Genomic DNA, 18609 nt, shown 5'->3' with positions numbered 1-18609 from the left:
TTGAGGTTAATCTTTGTCTCACCAGTCCATAAAACTTTGTCCCAGAATGTTTGTGGATTGTCTCTGTACTTTATTGCAAATGACACCCGGGCCTTTCTATCCACGTCATGACTTGGCTTGCTTAGCTTCCTCTGGGACACATTCATTAATCTTGACAAGGTTGACAAGGTTGCGCAAATGTGCCTGAAAATTGAAAAAAACTTTATATGTGGCTAAAAATAAAAAAAATGGCAGAATGCCCCAAACTAACTGGGCTGGCTGTAAGATGATAGCTTCGCATGAGATGGCGTTACAGAATGCAAAATGTCAATATATCCGAAAGTTGAAAAAAGAAGACCTGACATGTCGTTTTTTGTTGTGGTCCAAAAAAAAAAAAAAAAAAAATGAATAAGGCCGAAACTCACTGAAATGACCGTCCTGTCAGAGTTTAGCATGAAATGGAGTGATAGAATGCAAAATCTCAATGTGTCCGAAAAATGAAAAAACAAGATACTATATAGTATGTCGTATTTTTGTATATGATATGTTGTATGATAGTTTGCACCTCCAACAATATAAAGCACACAGACACACACACACACACACACACACACACACACACACACACACACACACACACACACACACACACACACACACACACACATACACACACACACACACACAGTTACCTACAGTTTTTTTTATTTTATTTTAAAGTAACTTATTTTACAACGTTTGACTGTAGAATGAAACAAGCACGTGAAAGGTTTATGTACAATGCGTTTGAACTACTTTTAAACAAGTATAGAAATTAATAATAATAATAATAATAAAAAAATATCTATAGCCGTTCTAATAACACAAGGCCAATAAAATATCAGTCACAGCCTCAGCCTCAGTAATACTAAATGAAGTACATTTTATTTTTGTTCTTTTTAGTACATAACAATCGTTTTAAGTAAAGATCGATCTACCGAAAACCAAACATATTTACAAACAATAGTTGGGAAAATTTGAAATGTACAAAACACTTAGTGCGACCTGGCGGTGAAACTGAAAGACCAATAAAAAAAAACAAAACCAAGCAAACAAACAAACAAACAAGAAAACAGGAAATAATAATACAAGAGGTTGCAGTGGAACTTTTATAACAACGAATGCCATATTAAATCAAGTCAACAACACAACTATTGTAGGAGTGTTTGGTCAACACAAAAGTAGTCGCCGGGAGTCGGGTCCAACTTATCACTGTTGTCATCACGGTGTCAGGAATGCAGCCGTTGCCTTTCAGAACTCTACTGCCGCCAACGACCACTTTGTGCGGAAGAGTCTCACCATCGAGAAGGACCGACGGAGCGACATCTCGCACATTCAGGTCCCATCAGGAGGCGGCACAGGCGGAAGCTTCTGCTTCTCATCCCGGAGTTGTGTAACAAAGTCAGAGGGGTGTTGCACTACACGGTAGTGTTCCCTCCTTCCATATCCTTTAACAAGCATCGTCAAACTCAACGCCCGCCGCGCCCTGGACAGTCGCAGCCCACGCAGACACACGCGGTCGCTGCCACCGCAGCTCCGCCGCAGACACCGACACACCGGAAGAAATTCGGCTACAATATCTCAACACCTTTTGAAACATCCACCCATCAGTCGTCTAACCGTCAGACAAAAAAAGGTTTTCGGCGCTAAACAACGAGGCAACAACAGAGGAATGTTTCCAGGGAAAAGTGATACAAAATAGCAGCTGATAAGCATAACTTAGTACATCTGAAGTGATGTTATAAAAAAAAAAAAAGATATCTGTTGTTTTAACATATACCAAGAATAGAACAAAATGAAACAAACAAACAGAAAAATCTATAAGAACGAATGACGGCAGTGAGAGGCTTTACAGGCGAAATAAAACGGAATGAAAACAGGATTTAAACCTTAAATGGCATGAGGGGGGGAAAAAAGGTCGAAAGAGGAGTTTTTTTGTTTTTTTTTTACCAGGATGATTAAAATTGGTTTTGCCGTGAGAAAGCTCATGGCACTAATATATCATAAATATCAATCGTAGCTAAATGTTGAAATTGACCTGCCCTACCTTTGAGGCTGGTCACTTGAAGTGCTTCAGGGACACTCATCTACATTCTCATTTTCATACTCACACAGGAAGTCATCGCTTTGACCCCCATTAGAGTATCTCACTACTGCAGATCAACTCTTAATATATTTGTGTAGGACCAGTACCGTTTACTGTTTTTAACCCCAATGAAAAGTCAAAAGTCAGTTAAAAGAGATAAATAATCCCCTCTGTCTGCAAACTGGCCTGAACGACAAATTACATTCCTTTTCTATGACTTGCCATACTAATTAGAAATGTGGGCCATATGAAATAGGAGGGACTGGCACAATAGAACAACAAAAACCAAACAAAACAATTCAAAGATAAAATCAATAAATAAAAAATAAACGAATTCCCTTCAACATTTTTCTTTTTCTCTTGTCTACTTGTCGTCTAAATGTTTGTTAGTTTCCAGGAGAGCCTCCCCAAGCCTTTGAAATTAAAGACTTGGATTTCTTCATATACTTTTTTTTTTTTTTTAATAATAAAAAACAAGTCCATCTGTGACAGAATTACTTCATTAAATTGTCTGACGTTTCATCAGACAACACACATTTCCGTTGACTTTTTTTCTCTGCAAAATCAGAAGCAGACAGTTCTTTGCGATAAACACAGTCAATCCAAATCCAATGAAAATCTTGGAAACAGGCTGACACTTATAAAATCAGACAGGCCCCTGAGCCGGTCCACACAATTCTTTCACCCCAGGTCCCTTTTCTCAGGAAGGGTCTCGCCGTCTTCACGCAAACATCTGCATCTTGCCGTTGGCCTCCGGGAGCTGCGTGATTTGGGTCTGGGCCGAGCCGGCCACGGCCGGGCTGGGCGTGGAATCTGACCAATCGGAGACGCAGTGGGGCGAGGGGCTGGACCAGGGCTCCGGAGACTCGGGGGAAGGTGTTAAGTAGGGGTGCTCGCTGGGCAGGTGGAGGTAATGCTTGGGCGTGGCGTCGAGCGCAGACGAGTAGCTGTGCTGCGAGGGGGGCGTGGGGTAATCCTCGGTGCCTGCAGTACCCACGCTGGGCTGCGGCGGCGCCAGAGGCTGAGCCGGCGGGGCGGCTGCAGCCGCCGACGCAGCGGCAGCAGCCTGCTGAGGCTGAGCGGGAGGCTGAGGCTGGAGGGGCTGGAGGGGCTGCTGGGGCAACTGCTGCTGCTGCTGCTGCTGCTGCTGCTGGAAGAAGGCGGGAGGCGGCTGGGAGGTCTGCGGCGTGGGCGGAGTCGAGGTGCCCATGCGAGCCATGTTCTGCTGGCTGGCCATTGTGTGGTTGAGCAGCTGCTGCTGCTGCTGCTGCTGCACCTGCTGCTGCTCAGCAATGGAGGGCAACTTGACGGGGCTGATGGTGGGCGTGGAGGTGATGGGCGTGGGCTGCAGCATGCTGCTGCGGTACATCTGCTGCTGGTGCATCAGCATGCTCTGCTGCTGCTGCATGGCCGGACTCTGGGGGTGCATGGCCGCCTGGCTGCTCTGCACCAGGCTCACAGCCTGCTGGCCGCACTGGGAGGACGGCTGCATCCGGCTGTGCCAGTCGAAGGGCACGCTGACGGGGCTGACCATGCCCATGTTGAGGCCCACCTGGCCGGAGCTCAGCACGTAGCCGTGGTTGACGTCCGAGGCCATGGAGATGCGGCCCTGCAGAGACATCCCGCCCGCCCCCAGGTCGTTGAGCTGCGCCAGGGAGACGGCGAAGGGCCTGCCCGCCTCCAGCATGCCGGCGTGCACCATGGGCGTGTTGGGCACCGACATGGACGCGTGGAAGAGCCCCGGCGACTGCATGGCCACGGGGGACGTGGGGTTGGTGATGTAGCCAGCGTTGCTGGCGCCCCCGTGTGGCGAGTCCAGGGAGTCGACCGGGGACAGGGTGACGGAGCTCTCCAGCAGGGCGCTCTGCATGTCCAGGGTCAGCTTCTTGTTGCGGGCCTTGACCGACTCCTTCAGGCTGCCGGCGTGCGGGCCGCCCAGGCCAGAGCCCTTGGCGCCGGGCCGGCGGTTCTTCTTGCCCTGCGGGGTGGTCTTCAGGCTGGGCAGGAAGGAGCTGGGCGGGCACATGAGCGGGGACAGAGTGTGCCCCCCGGCCAGGTGGTGGCCCGCCCCGCCGTGGCCCTGCGGGCTCCTCACCGTGTTGTACTCGTCGAGGAGCTGCACGATGTCGTGGTGCATGCGCTCCTGCGCGATGTCCCTGGGCAGCCGGTCCATGTGGTCCGTGATCTCCCGGTTGGCAAAGTGAGCCAGCAGCACGCGCACGGCCTCGCAGCTGCCCTCGCGGGCGGCGAGGAAGAGGGGCGTCTCCTCCTGCAGGGAGGGGAACTGCTGTTAAACATCCACTGCTTGGACTGAGAGCGTTTTGTCTTCATTGATAGATTCACTCTTATTTTCTTTACTCCAGTCTGGATTCACAGTCAAGACTATCAAGCAGGTAGCATCTTTACATGCTCGTTTGTCTGAACAAAAGAAAATCTGCTGCTTGGCTCACAGGCGATTCGCTCAAAGCTTGTCTGGATTTTTCCGTTTCCGTACCTTCAGGTCCTGCATGTCTTTGTTTGCGCCGTTCTTTAACAGCGCAATGGTGGCGTCCACGTTGTTCACGGCGGCGGCCCAGTGCAGGGCGGACTTGCCTGAAAGAGGCGGCAACACGAGAGATTTAAAAGCGGTCCGACGTCGACGAGCACAAAGCGCCGACACTCCGGCCGAGACTTTGTGAGATTCCCTCCCGCGGACTCACCCAGCTCGTCGACGGCGTTGACGTCAGCGTGGCAGGTGATGAGCTCCTCCACCATTCCCTCCACCGCCAGCCGAGCAGCCAGGATGAGAGCCGTGGAGCCGTCGTACATGCGAGAGTCCAAGTCGGTGGCGCGATTCCGGATGAGAATCTGGGAAGGATGAGGAAAACTACGACTCAGACTCAAGATCTTTATCGTCACGATGGAATCACAGCAAAACTTTGTCTCTTAGTTTAAAAAATAGAATCATACATTAAAGTTTTTTTTTTTTTAAATAGAAATAAAGCACACAAAAATATATGTTTGAAAAAATATGATATTCCTATTATTATAATGGGATCCCGTGCACTCTTAACTGTCCTCTTGAAAAATAAATACATTGAAATTAAAATAGAATAGATCTGCAAGCCCTGGTTGTGTTCCTGGTCTAAGACGTGACCTTGGCTCCAGCGTACCTGGAAGACGCCTTGTGCGTCGGCGGCCACGGCAGCGTGCAGCGGCGTCCTGCCCGTGTTGTCCTGGGCGTTGGCGTCCGCCCCGGCGTCCAGCAGCCTCTTGGCGGCGTCCGCCCGGGCGTACCTGGCCGCCAGGTGGAGGGCCGTCTCCCCGGTCCGGTCCGTCTGGGCCGCCAGGGACGCTCCCTGGTAGATGAGGTCCGAGATGATGTTGGCCGAGCACTCCTCGTTCTCCTCCTCCTCGGCCACCTCGGGCTCCAGGCCGCCGCCGCAGAACGAGGCCAGCATCAGCGGCGTGAAGCCGTCTGGAAAGGAAACGGAATGAGTTCAACCCGGACTGAGCGAGGCGGGAGAGAGATCCCAAACTGGGGGAAAAGCTCGATACCGACCTGGACCTCGCACGTTGACGTCCATGCAGTCGCTTTCGAACTCTCCCTGAGGCGGCGTGAGGGCCATGGTGGGAGGCACGCGGATGTCGGCGGCCGCCAGGTGGTGCTGAGTCCACTGCCTGCTGTCCACAGCGTCTTCGCTGTCCGAGAGCAAACTGGGCTCCTCCACCTGAGGAGGAAGGAGAAACTGGGGTTCATTCATTGAAGAACAACTATACTGTGATTGATGGAAGATTAAAAAAAAACAAAAAAACACAAGCATCACCAACAAAATCTAACTGACCTTTAGCCTTTTGGGCTCGGGGCAGTCGGGGTCCATCCACTGGTCACTGTGGTCACCAAGGAGGGATTCCTCCACAGTCTTGGGCATGTGCCTGAATCAGGGGGAAAAAAAACACGAAAGGTCAGCGGAGGAGAACCAATCAATCATTCCATGGTGACGACACAGAAGAAGCAGCGTTCGCGGCGGCTCACAGACGACTCACTTCATGCCCAGTGCGTCCTGGCCGACCGGCTCCCTGCGGTTCTTGTTGCTGCTCGGCTCCTTCTTGAGGAAGAAGCCCTCGGGGAACCAAAGGGTGCTGTGCTCTCTCTTGCGGCGGGCGATCAACATGCCCAGCGCCAGGATGATCAGCAGGAAACCGATGGCGAGGAAATACAGCAACGGCTTGATCCAATCCAAGTCGGGGAAGTCGGGGAATTCAACCGTCTCACCTGGCGAGACAAGAGTCGGAAGCGGTCACACGTCTGTACTTTCAGCAGCCTCCATTGTGTATCTTTTTTGGAGGGGGAGGGGTGGGGGTGGGGGGGTTCCGTTCTTCTTTCCACTCACCGCGGACTTCCTTGATCGGGTAAGGGAAGCGGAGCTTTTCCACTGATGACAAGGCTCCCAGGTATTTGGCGGCGCTGTCGGCTGTCGGGAAACAGTTCTCATTGCAAAGTCGGTTGTCGATTTCCAGGTAGACTGTGGAGCTGCAGGGAAAAACAAGACAAGTTCGCTCGTGATCCCACTCGCTACGGAGAGAAACTTCAGTGCGCGGCCGGTGCCCGACTTACCCGATGACCTCCTCCTGAGGCTGCAGCTCTCGCTTGAGGCGCGCCTGCTGCCGCGTGTAGGGCCGAATCATGGCTTTGCCGTTGTGGTCCAGCCGGAAGCGCAGCGTGGTGTGCAGGATGACGCTTAGCTTTTGCAGAAAAGCCGTGCTGGTGCGGAGCAGCTCCTCCGGCGGCAGCAAGACCACCACCACCAAGATTCCCTCGGCGAGGATCTCCGGCACCTCCACCGCGCAGTCCAGGCCGTCCCAGCCGCACTCCTCCGAGTTGCAGCCCTGGTCGCAGCGTCCGTTGGCGTAGTGGTCGATGCAGTAGACTTCGTACACCGGGCTGGAAAAAGGCAAAACGTGAGGACGTTTAGTTGTTTTCTTCCAAATGTAGCGATGAGAGCAGTTTCCAGCGAGTTCCCTCGCACTCACTTGCAGACTTTCTCGTTGCTCTTGCAGTCAAAGTTGTCGTACAGGCACTCGGCGGTGTTGCACGAGTCGTCGCACTGGCTGTTGTTGAAGGCCTGCCAGCAGTGCGAGCACTCGTCCCACGGCTGCGCCGCCAGGGAGCAGTCGCCGCCGTCCAGGTGACAAGACAGCGTGTTGCACTCCTTGTCGCAGACGCCGTCGCCGGCCTTGCGGATGCAGTCTGCGATGGGACAGGACGGCGGCGGGGGCGGCGCCAGGAGCTCCGGCACTCGGGGGCTCTTCTCGCAGCGTTTGCCCAGGAAGCCGCTGGGACACAGGCACTGGAAGTAGGGGAAGTTGATCTCCTCCGTGCACAGGCCCCCGTTGCGGCAGGGCTCGGAGGAGCAGCCCTCGCTGCTGCGGTGCTGGCACTGCGGCCCGCCGTGGCCTTTGGGGCAGGTGCAGCGCGCCCCCTGCTTGGTGAGCGCGCAGCTGCCGCCGTTGTAGCACAGCAGCTCCCGACAGGACATGCTCCGCTCGCAGTTGGGCCCGGTGTAGCCCTGGAGGCACAAAAGCATTTTGTCCACTTAGAGGTCAAATCCACTTTAACCTCCAAGAGAGTATTTAAAAAACAACAAACTGCACTTACGAGCTGACAGGTGCAGGTGTAACCCTGGGGTGCCGCCGTGGATGCCAGGCACGCTCCTCCGTTCCGGCACGGCTGAGCCTCACACACACTGAACCTGCTCTGGCACCTCCGACCTGCAATCAATGGAAAGAAATATGAAAAAAAATGTTAATAATTTAGTTAATAAAAATAGTTAATAATATAATAATAATAATGAATGAATGGGTGAGTCAAAGACACACCCTGTCCCCTCAGTATTGCTTTTACTTCCACTCTTTGTTGTTGCTATCATTGTTATTTATATGATTATTGTTATGAAGATTATTGAAACTATTATTCTTGCCATTACCTTGAAAATTTACATTTTTTCCTGTTCTGTAAACAAACCACCCTTTTGTACTGGCCCGCTTCTTTCTTCTTATTTATTTCTATTGAATAGTTTACTAGTTTTCTCCGTCTGATAATTGTAGTATTTATGATTATATATTAACGCTATATTTACAATTCACACACACAACAAACATTGATGTTGTTGTTTCTTATTCACTCTGTTTGTCTGTCTATGTCCTTGAATTATCCTATTGAACAACGTAATCTTAAAAATGAAAAAAAAAAAGAAAGAAACATCTAAACCACAGCCGACACCGAGCGCCAGTGAGCTACTGAGTGAGTGCTAGTGAGCGAGCGCTACTGAGTGAGCGCTAGTGAGTGAGTGCTAGTGAGCGAGCGCTACTGAGCGAGCGCTACTGAGCGAGCGCTACTGAGTGAGTGCTAGTGAGCGAGCGGCCTGACCTGTGAAGCCGGGCTTGCAGATGCACTGGTAGTCGTTGGGCAGCTGGATGCAGTCGAAGCTGTTGGCCGAGCTGCAGGGGTTGGAGAGGCACTCGTTGATGTCGCCCTCGCACCGCTCTCCCGTGAACCCGGGCGGGCAGTTGCAGCGGTACCCGCCCACTTTGTCCACGCAGGTGCCGTTGTTGAGGCACTTGGGGTGGGCGCCGCGCGACCTCAGGGGCGGCGCGCAGTCGTCTTCGTTGATCTCGCAGAGGACACCTGCAGGCGGAGATGGTTGTTGAATACCCTTCACTACTGTTATCTATCAGTCAGGTCTATTAGACGGTGAATGTGTGTTTGCATACCCAGAGTGCCGGGAGGGCACGAGCAGATGTAATGTCCCACCAAGTCGATGCAAGTGCCTCCGTTCTGGCACGGATGCGACTGGCACTCGTTGATTTCGATCTCGCAGTTCTGTCCGGTGTAGCCGGGCATGCACTGCAACCGCATGCAAAACCGTGATTAGAAAATAATAAAGTGATAAAAAAAATAATAATAATCAAGCGCACTTTCACTTTGTTGTGAAAAACACAAAAAATGCATTTGAAAAAAAAACAAAACAAATGCACGCACGTCACACTGGTAGCCTCCCACGTATCCCCTGCAGGTGGCGCCATTGCGGCAGGGCTTGTCCTCGCAGTAGTCCACTTGCTTGTCGCAGTAGCTCCCGGTGTAGTCGGAAGGGCACTTGCAATAGTGGCTGTTCCCCACGTTGACGCAGTGGCCGCCGTGGAGGCAGAGATCATCTGTTGGAATCCCTGGTGAGGAGCAACAGCAGGCGCTGCGTGTTACCTTTCACTGCCCAGTTAGAGTGCCGCACGTTTTAAGACCTTTCAAGAGGCGTCATAAAAATACCTCTCTTCTGAGCTGCCGTTTCACAAGAGACCCTGTGGATGTCGCAGAGGCGTCCGGACCAGCCGTTGGTGCACTCGCACGCGAAGGACGCGTCCTTCTGGCGGCATCGACCTCCGTTTTGGCAGGGGGAGGATCTGCACCAGTTCACTGGAATCTGGGTGGGCGAGTGGTTCAAAAAAAGAAATCATCGACCACCCTGAAAATCCTTCAGTTCTCATCTTAAAAGGCACCTTTCTAGAAGTGCTTTTAATGTGTGATTAATATCCTGTGTCATGTTATGTGCCGGTTCTTGTAATTGTCCTGTGTTCATATCTCAATGTAATGTTTTTATGATTTTTATATTTACGTAAAGTGTCTTTGGGTTTGGGTGTCTACAGATAAAAATGAAAAGAGTACCTGGCAGCGGTTGCCTGTGTAGCCTCTGGGGCAGGAGCAGCGGAAGGACTCGATGGCGTCCTGGCAGACGCCGCCGTTGAGGCAGGGCTGCGAGTCGCACTCGTTGACTTCGTACTGGCAGTGGGAGCCGGTGAAGCCGGGGCGGCAGCTGCAGGAGTAGCCGTTGATTTTGTCCGTGCACGTCCCTCCGTTGAAGCAGGAGCTGTCGACCGGAGGAGAGGAAAATCGTTTTTTTTATTTTTTAGATCCCAACGAGGTCGTCGAGGGCGACGCGAGACGCCAGAGCAGAAGAGCATCTTCGAAGGCTCACCTCTCAGTGCAGTCGGGGATGTTGGTTTCGCAGTGGATGCCGGTGAAGCCGGGCCTGCACGTGCACGTGTAGGAGTTGACATAGTCGGTGCACGTGGCCCCGTTCTTGCAGGGGGAGCTCAGGCACTCGTTGACTTCCAAGGCGCAGCGGTCCCCCATGAAACCCGGCAGGCAGCTGCAGTAGAAGGAGTTGACCTCGTCCGAGCAGGATCCCCCGTTGAAGCAGGGATCTGGTGGAGCCAGAGAAAAGTTTTTTTTGGGGGGGGTTAGATACACTTGAGTTTAAAAGACGATGTTTAATTCGTGGTGCGGTCGCTCACTCGGAAAGCAGTCGTTGATGTCGGTCTCGCAGGTGTTGCCGGTGTAGCCGGACCTGCAGGAGCACATGAAGCCTCCGGGTTTGTTGGTGCACGTGCCGCGGTTCTTGCAGGGGCCCGACAAGCACTCGTTCACGTCCACGTTGCACAGCTGACCTGAAGGAATATAGAAAACGCGTCAGAGCGGTTGGAAGCGGGAGGAGCCCGGCCAGTGGGGGTTTACTCGGGTGCAGAACGCCGCTCACCCTGCCAGCCCGGCTGGCACTTGCACTGGTAGCCCAGGTAGTCGGCCGTGTGCGTGCAGTCGGCGTGATTGGCGCAGGGGTTGGGGGAGCAAGGGGTGAGGACCTCGGCGCACGTGGGGCCGCTGTAGGGCAGCTCGCACAGGCAGGTGAAGCTGGCCACGCCGTCCACGCACGTGCCCTTGTTCTGACAGGGGCTGGACGCACACTCGTTGACATTCATCTGGCAGAGGTTACCTGCGCCAAGGGGGAGGGTGAATAAAAATGTTGAGAAAAAATAGTAATAACATGATAATAACGAATGAATGGGTGAGTCGATGGATGGATAGATGGATGACAGTATTGCTCAGTATTGCTATTACCCCCTCTCATTGTTACCTTTGATGTTGCTATCATGTTATTGTTAATTGTCGTTGTGAAGAGCATTGACGCTATTTTTATTGCTCTTACTTTGAAAATTAAATCAAAAAATCAAACACCCAGTGGGGATTATTCCTGACATTCCCCACTAGGGGGGGCAGCTCGACGTGCGTCGCCATCCCTCACCTCTGAAGCCTTGGCGACACTTGCAGGTGAAGCCGTTGAGCAGGTCTATGCAGGTGCCGGCGTTCTGGCAGGGGCTCGGCGAGCAGTCGTTCCGGTCCTGGTCACAGTTCTTGCCGACCCATCCGGGCTCGCAGTCGCAGCGGTAGCTACAAACACCAGGACAGTACAGTTTGGGTGGCGGGAAAATAAACCCATACATTCAAAGCGAGGCTGTCTGTGTCAGCAACTTCAAAGCATGGGCGAGGGTCGTACCCGTTGAGGTCGTCCCTGCAGGCGCCGTGCACGCACGGGCTGCTGCCGCACTCGTCCACCTGAGAGTAGCAGTAGGGCGGCTTGAAGCCCTGGGGACACTGGCAGTGGAAGCCGTTCTCTTCATCCACACACGTGCCTCCGTTCCTGCAGGGGCTGGACGCACACTCATCGATCTCCACGTTACACTTGGAGCCTGGCAGAGGAAGGAGATCAATGTCAGCTATGGCAAAGGAATTTTCTTTTTTTTTGGATGGATTTTTTTTTTTTTTGTCTTTATTGGCCGGTGGTCTTACCAGTGAAGCCGGGTTTGCAGACACAGTCGTAGCGGTTGATGCCGTCTTTGCAGATGCCGTAGTCACATGGGTTGCTGGAGCAGTCGTCAAAGTTTATCTCACAGTTGATGCCTGCGTCGAGACAGCTGTGTTACTCTTCAAAAAGGGACTTTTTGCAATTTTTCCATAACCAAAAAAAAAAAAAAATGCTCAACATTACACTACCAGTCAAAAGTTTGAAGATACCTTCTCATGCATTTTTTTTTTTTTATCTTTACAACTTTCAACTCACTACAGACAGACACGGAAGACATCAAATATATGAGCAAGATATATGTAATTATGCAGCAAAGCACATTAAATAAATTAAATAACTCAAAAGATGCTTTTTTATGAAAGGTGGATTCTCATGAATTTTTTTCTCCGTGGTACCTGACGTTCCGTGCTGGCACTGGCAGATGTACTTGTTGACCAGGTCCACGCACTTGCCCCCGTTCTGACAGGGGTTGCTGTGGCACTCGTTGAGCTGGTTCTCGCAGCGGTAGCCAGTGTAGCCGGGGTCGCAGTTGCAGGAGTAGCTGGCGATGCCGTCGACGCAGGTGCCGTGGTGGCAGGGGTCGGGCTGGCAGTTGTTGATGTTGCTCTCGCACAGGGTGCCTTCGTAGCCTGGAGGTTTTGGAGGGAGAAAGAGGAGAACGTGAGAACGTGAGAGCGTCAAAACCTTTTAGGCATACTTGAGAGCTTTTTCCAGGGTTAGGTGTTTCCATTACCAGTATTTTATTGCCATATTTAGGTTTTGCGCAATTCTAGGGGTAATGGAAACGCAGCCTGACTGACTTTTCACGCTTGTTTTCTATACAGAAGTCTCCTTTTATTTTTCTCCCTCCACAGTCATGGTAAAGTCGACAGTGTCTGCATGCTAAGCGAGTAAGAGCCGGCCTGCGTATATGTGTGCCTTGTAAAGCAAAACGCGCGCGCGGGCGCACACACACACACACACACACACACACACACACACACACACACACACACACACACACACACACACACACACACACACACACACACACACACACACACACACACAGGGCCGGCGAAAGCAGTAAAGAAGGACCCTAACATAGGCCTCCCAGTCCCGCCTTTGTTCTCGGCGGCGGAGGGAACAATGGGCTGCACCACGTCAAACAGAGCCACTTCACTCAACAGAAGGGGCCCACAAACACAGGGAATACCAAGCAGCTGGCCACTTAAACAATGAAGCAGCCTCCTCCGAAGACACAGGTCAAAAAAAGAAGAAAAAAAAAAAGAAAGAAAAAAAAATGTTAACATGGACGCCGTGCCCAAAGTTAGCGCCAGCGTGCAGTCTCTCTCTCTGGGGTTGGTCTCACCGCAGCCGACTGTATTTTGACTTGCTTTTCTGACACGGTCATGGCTGAATGTGGAGGCATTCAAGTTAAAATGCCACGTATAAAGGGGGCGTGTTGGGGTTTAACAGATGAACAGATGTCTGGGAGATGACCAGGCTGCCATTCTTGACAACTGTTGGTCTTCGGTGACCCCGTGATCCTGAACGCTGATGAGTGAAAGAGCGGGATTAGGGGCCTCAAGTCAGTCTGCTCGGCCAGCAGACATCCAGCGAAACAGCTGACCCCCCGGAACACTCATCACTTAACAAAGGCCCGTCCAACAAGTGGTTAAGTCTCATCTGCTCCTCATCTGCGCCTGCCTCTACACCTTGAGCTGTGTGCACCTGCAGACGTCAAAGACCTTCTGGAAGACCTTCAGGAAGACCTTCAGGAAGACCTTCAGGAAGACTCACCTTCAGCGCAGCGGCACTCGAAGCCATTGGGCCGGTCGTAGCACTTGGCTCCGTTCTGGCAGGGCGTGCTGGCGCACTCGTCGATGTCGATCTGACACATGGTGCCGGTAAACCCTGGGACATGCAAACACAGAGGTGAAAGGTCAGAGACAGGGTCCAGTAGCAGGGTCCGTGCTAAGGTCACAGGGCAATTTTGGTGTTTTTTTTTTGTCAGCAGGGCAGAGGTCTGTGCGTAAGTCAGGGATGTCCAGCTCGGAGTGTTTTCATTGGTTGAGGACATTTCGTCTGTGCACTTGGACCAATGCTGGGAACCGATGGGACAAGTCCTCTTGCTCTGGGGGGGGGGGGGTTTCCAAGTATTTTAATAGCAAAACAAAACAAAAAAAAAAGCTCTTGTGACACATCGTCTGCAATAACCCCTTTTCAAACTCCCTCTACTTCCCGCTTTGCAAAGTAAATCCAGCCACTCTTCATTCGGTGTGGTCATTATAACGTAAATAATAATAAGGTGACAAATGCAGCAGCCGCTATTTACAAGCTTGAGAAACTGAGCAGGCCTGAACTCTGCGGGCACGTTGCCCAGACGTGGGGGGGGGGGGGGGGTAGTGGGGGGTCGAGGGGGGTTGTGAATTAGTGCGTCGCTAGCACACTGCTCAGTTGATTAACAGTGTCAAAATGGTCTGTGTGTGTCGGTGCTTAGACTGCAAAAGGTGGGTGGGTCGGGGTGGGGGGGGGGGAGGCTCTGGAGACAGTGGGACTGTTTTCTCTTGTATGGACAACCCCCCCCCCCCCCCCACTGCCCACCATCCCTCCACCTCCCCCCTCCTTCCCTGCGTCAGCTCTACCGAGCTCAATAGCGAGATGGGGGGTGAGAAGGGGACGTCTGTCCCAGATGTAAATTGGGGACCTGGAAAAGAATCTCATTAGCAGGACTGCTGTTCCCCCCACCAGCACTAGGACAGGATGAGGGAGGCTGCTGTCCCTTCCACATTCCACAGAGGAGGGAGGCGGGGGTCACAATAGTGCCTTTGTTCAGGCAACAGAGGAGGGTAGGCAGCCTCTCGGGCCGGCCTGCCTGCCTGCCTGCCTGCCTGCCTTTTTTTTTTAAAAAGACGAGAGGTGGCTCTAAACACAGGGCAGGCAGAAGCAGCGCGGCCGGCCGACCCTCCCTCCTCTGCTCGAGGGTGGACATTTAAACTTTGCCTTTCTGGTTCTGGCAGCTTCCTGCCAATGACAGGAAGAGGAGGGGAAAGCTCACAGGAAGTAGTCACTTCATTCTTACCTGGCTGGCAGGTGCATGTGAAGCCGTTGACCATGTCCCTGCATTTGCCGTCGTTGACACACGGGTTGCTCTCACAGTCGTCCACGTCAATCTCGCAGTAGGTTCCCATGTAGCCTGGAACACAGGACAATTCAGATGGTTTCCCCCACTTTCTGTGAAGCCTGTTCACTCTGCTCGCTTCTACGTCGGGGTCAAGTGTTTTTTTTTATCACATGTTGGATTGCAGTACTGGTTTTCTTTTGAGTTACATTGATAATGCATGAAAAGTGCTATATAAATAAAGTGTTGATTGATTGATCTAGTCTACCCAAAGCAGTGTGTTGCCAGTGGGACTGTGTGCTCTTGCTGCCAGGGTCTGTGGGAAACTCCTCTCTCGTGATTTTTCTGACCCTGCTTCTGAGCTGAAAACCGCAGCCTTGGTGGATAAAAGCTCCCCCGAGCATCCTCAGCTTTTCCCACCACGCTGACCTGGAACCAGCAGCAGCACCACCACACCCTACTGTCCGCCGAGCGCCACCCCTCCCTGGGGTCAGTGTCCCATTCACCAGACGCATGTTACACATTTTGTGTTCGCAAAACGGCGGAGGGCTCCGTCATTGAGGTGAAACAGAGTGTGGATCAGAGTGTCGCCCCTGGGGAGAGGCTAGCGTGGAATCAGAAATAATCAGCGGCGCCGCGTGAGCTTTGCCAGGGCTGGCTGACGATGAGGAGGGTGATGAGGAAGGGCCTGTCTCTGGAAATGAAGGGGGAGGGGGCAAGAGCTCTGGGAAAAGGCCTCTTTCCCTCTCTGTGTGTATGAGGGGTGCAAAGTGGAGCACAGAGGGGCCCTATTGTTCCACTCCATTCCCACCACTCCAGCCCTCATTAGTATTCACAGCACACTCCTCCCCCTAACTGCTCGCCCTCTCTCACATCCAGTCCTATAGACCCGACTCCCGGCTCTAATTTGTATAGTTCCCAAAACCCCAGGATGCATGTAGGACTGTGCGTGAGAATTTCACTGTGTTTTTGTCAGCCAGTGTCCGAGCCATTACTTAGTGCAAAGTAATACCCTGCCTGTCTGGACTGTACAGTGCGCCGAGGGCCCGCCGAGCGTCTCCCTGACCCCCTGCATTCGAGTCAATTGAAATATATTACGTAACAGTCTGGGTCCAGCAGTCTGCAATGGACGGGGATGCATGAATTGTCTCTTGATGAGGTCAAGTTTAAATCTTAAGATATTGGTTTTTCCATGGTAGGTTTTTAACGGTTCTGTCTGAACAGAAAAGTTTTGATTTCTTTCACTTACTAACGGCTCAAAAACAAAAACAATTGCCCCCATAGATTAAACTTGCATCATTTTGACTGAGACACGAGTTGGCCTCGGCTCCCCAAGTGATTTCAACCAGGTGTTAATGGTAGAAGGAGAACAAAAAAAAAACAACAACTATGTGTCAAGCTGTTGCACATTAGTCAAAAGCTAAAGCCAGTTTTCTTCTTTTTGCGCTCTTGACGAGCCAGGACTGTGTGCAATACCTGGCATGCAGATGCAGGTGAACTCTCCGATGCGGTCCAGGCAGGTGGCGTCATTCTGGCACGGCATGGACAGGCACTCGTTTATGTCGATCTCGCACCGCGGGCCAGCGTAACCCCGGCCGCACTGGCACTGGAAGGAGCCCTCGGTGTTCATGCACTTTCCAAAATGCTCGCATGGGTTGGCGCCTGCGTGGGTCAGGGGAGACAAGAAAGAAAAAGAAAAAGAAAGCCAGGGGATCAAATTAGAGAAGCAGTACACGACATTTACAAGTGTTATTACATTGTTGATTTATTGTTGTGACTTTATTTTGAAATTTATTGGAAAATTTTTACTTTTGAAATTAAAATCAGAAGGTTCACATGAAAAGGTTCACGGTTATATCTTCTAGAAGAGTTTTTTCAGTAAATATCAATGTTGGCCCGCTACAATGTCCAAGTGTGAAATTTTGGCCCACTGTGTGTTTGAGTTTGGCACCCCTGACATAGACAGGCAAACAACCATTCGCTCTCACACACAAACCCACGGTCAATTTAGAGTTTCCAATTCACCTCACATGCATGTTTTAGGATTGTAGGAGGAAGCCGGAGAACCCGGACAGAACCCACGCAGATGCAGGGAGAACATGCAAACTCCACGCAGAAAGGTCCGAGGCCGGGAATCGAACCCACAACCTTCTTGCTGTGAGGAGGCAGCGCTAACCACTACACCACCGTGTTGCCCACATTGAAAAACAGGCAAACCCACCGATGGAGCACTCGTCCATGTCCTGGTTGCAGGCTCCTCCCACGAAGCCGGCCGGGCAGGTGCAGATGGCGCGGCCGTTCAGGGGGTTGGTGTCGCACACGGCGCCCTCGTTGCAGGGGTTGCTGACGCAGGCGTCGTCCAGGTGGCAGAGCAAACCTGCAGGAGGAACCGCACACACACGGTGACGGCCGTTAGCGCTGCAGTAACCGATTTACTAAGACTGAGTGGCTTTCGGAGGGCAAACTCACCGGTCTTCCCGACCGGACACTCGCAGAAGAAGGAGGCCACGCGGTCGTGGCAGGTGGCGCCGTTGAAGCAGACGGCGATGGCGCAGTCGTCGATGTTCTCGCTGCAGTCGTCGCCGGTCCAGCCGTTGACGCACACGCAGGTGTGGCCGCCGATGGTGTTGAAGCAGGTGCCGCCGTTGTGGCAGGCGTTGGGCTGCATGAGGCACTCGTTGACGTCCTCGGCGCAGTATTGCCCTGAAAGAGGGTTTTTGTTATTTTTTTCCTGTGTTTCCGACGCTACCAGTCAGAGGTTTGGACACAACTGTTTCTTCATTATCTTTACCACTTTCTACACTGTAGATACACACTGAAGACATCAAATATATGACCAAGATATGTGGATTAATGTTCAATACCTAAATATGTTATGTTATATGTATTTTATTGAAGGATGGCTATTCTAGATCATCCAAAATATAATAATCTACAATGTAAATAGTCATGAAAATGAAAGAAATGAAAGAAAAACCATTAAACCAGAAGTATGTGTCCACATTTCGACTGGCAGTGTATGTAAAAAAAAAAAAAAGTATTATACCTGTCCACTCTGGCGGACACTGGCAGTTGTAAGTATTGACTCCATCCACGCATATTCCTCCGTTCATGCACTTGTGGCCGGGACAGTCATCCACGTTGTTCTCACAGTTGTGGCCCTCGAAGCCTGAGAGGAAAATGAGGGTGAAAATAGAGTGACGACACAAAAACCTGAGGAGTTTAGGAAAAAAGAAATTCCCTCGAGCCACACTTTCCAGGCGGGAGGAGGTGTGAGGAGGCGTGGGCTCGGCAGGCGCCTGATTGTTTACGTCTCCCTGTGACGGTTCCCATACTATGCCAGCAACAGCTTTGACCCCCGCGCCTCCCTCCAGAGATCTCGCCCCCTCGGCCCCCCCTGCACTGTTTGCTTGTTTTATAATCTCTCACAGTTTCAATGACTTCCTCTCTGGCAAGAGACATTTCCTGTCGGCTCCCTAGTGGGAAACCAGGAGGTTCATAAAGTAAATTCCTTCTGCCGTGAGTGGTGTGGAGGGCGGCGGGGCGCCTCTCTCCCCCAACTCTCCCACCGTCCCGTCTCCCATCATCGCCGGCTATTAATAGCCGACGCAGGAAGTTTGACGCAGAGCGTCGCTCGCGGCGACGTCATTCGGTTGGGAAGGTCTCAGTTTTCTGCCTGGGAAAACAGCAGGATTCCCATCCTGACTCGCTGGTATTTTCGTTTAGTG

General features: G+C 51.9%; 1 protein-coding gene across 1 annotated transcript in view; it reads right to left on the bottom strand.

Moving 5' to 3' along the window:
- Nucleotides 1-667: 667 nt before the first annotated feature.
- notch3 (notch receptor 3) overlaps nucleotides 668-18609 on the bottom strand; it is a 30953-nt gene continuing 13011 nt past the window's right edge. Inside the window, exons 5-33 of the mRNA XM_076038839.1 lie at nucleotides 17928-18050; nucleotides 17351-17584; nucleotides 17103-17258; nucleotides 16358-16543; nucleotides 14843-14956; nucleotides 13561-13674; nucleotides 12174-12407; nucleotides 11763-11873; nucleotides 11470-11662; nucleotides 11218-11363; nucleotides 10675-10908; nucleotides 10433-10585; nucleotides 10114-10342; nucleotides 9804-10005; nucleotides 9408-9561; nucleotides 9126-9310; nucleotides 8858-8990; nucleotides 8514-8771; nucleotides 7743-7855; nucleotides 7118-7653; nucleotides 6702-7028; nucleotides 6478-6617; nucleotides 6131-6359; nucleotides 5929-6019; nucleotides 5646-5814; nucleotides 5257-5561; nucleotides 4804-4951; nucleotides 4599-4696; nucleotides 668-4373 (exon numbers count right to left, since the gene is read on the bottom strand). Coding sequence (XP_075894954.1) covers nucleotides 2826-4373; nucleotides 4599-4696; nucleotides 4804-4951; nucleotides 5257-5561; nucleotides 5646-5814; nucleotides 5929-6019; nucleotides 6131-6359; nucleotides 6478-6617; nucleotides 6702-7028; nucleotides 7118-7653; nucleotides 7743-7855; nucleotides 8514-8771; nucleotides 8858-8990; nucleotides 9126-9310; nucleotides 9408-9561; nucleotides 9804-10005; nucleotides 10114-10342; nucleotides 10433-10585; nucleotides 10675-10908; nucleotides 11218-11363; nucleotides 11470-11662; nucleotides 11763-11873; nucleotides 12174-12407; nucleotides 13561-13674; nucleotides 14843-14956; nucleotides 16358-16543; nucleotides 17103-17258; nucleotides 17351-17584; nucleotides 17928-18050 — 6863 coding nt within the window. The 3' untranslated portion in view covers nucleotides 668-2825. The remainder of the gene's footprint in view (nucleotides 4374-4598; nucleotides 4697-4803; nucleotides 4952-5256; nucleotides 5562-5645; nucleotides 5815-5928; nucleotides 6020-6130; nucleotides 6360-6477; nucleotides 6618-6701; nucleotides 7029-7117; nucleotides 7654-7742; nucleotides 7856-8513; nucleotides 8772-8857; nucleotides 8991-9125; nucleotides 9311-9407; nucleotides 9562-9803; nucleotides 10006-10113; nucleotides 10343-10432; nucleotides 10586-10674; nucleotides 10909-11217; nucleotides 11364-11469; nucleotides 11663-11762; nucleotides 11874-12173; nucleotides 12408-13560; nucleotides 13675-14842; nucleotides 14957-16357; nucleotides 16544-17102; nucleotides 17259-17350; nucleotides 17585-17927; nucleotides 18051-18609) is intronic.

Source organism: Nelusetta ayraudi, unplaced genomic scaffold (assembly GCF_046127955.1).
Source record: "Nelusetta ayraudi isolate G7.1 ecotype Tasmania unplaced genomic scaffold, CSIRO-AGI_Nayr_v1 ptg000057l, whole genome shotgun sequence".
NCBI lineage: Eukaryota > Metazoa > Chordata > Actinopteri > Tetraodontiformes > Monacanthidae > Nelusetta > Nelusetta ayraudi.
The sequence above is the reverse complement of the archived record's forward strand: the minus strand, read 5'-3'. Positions and strand labels throughout refer to the sequence as shown.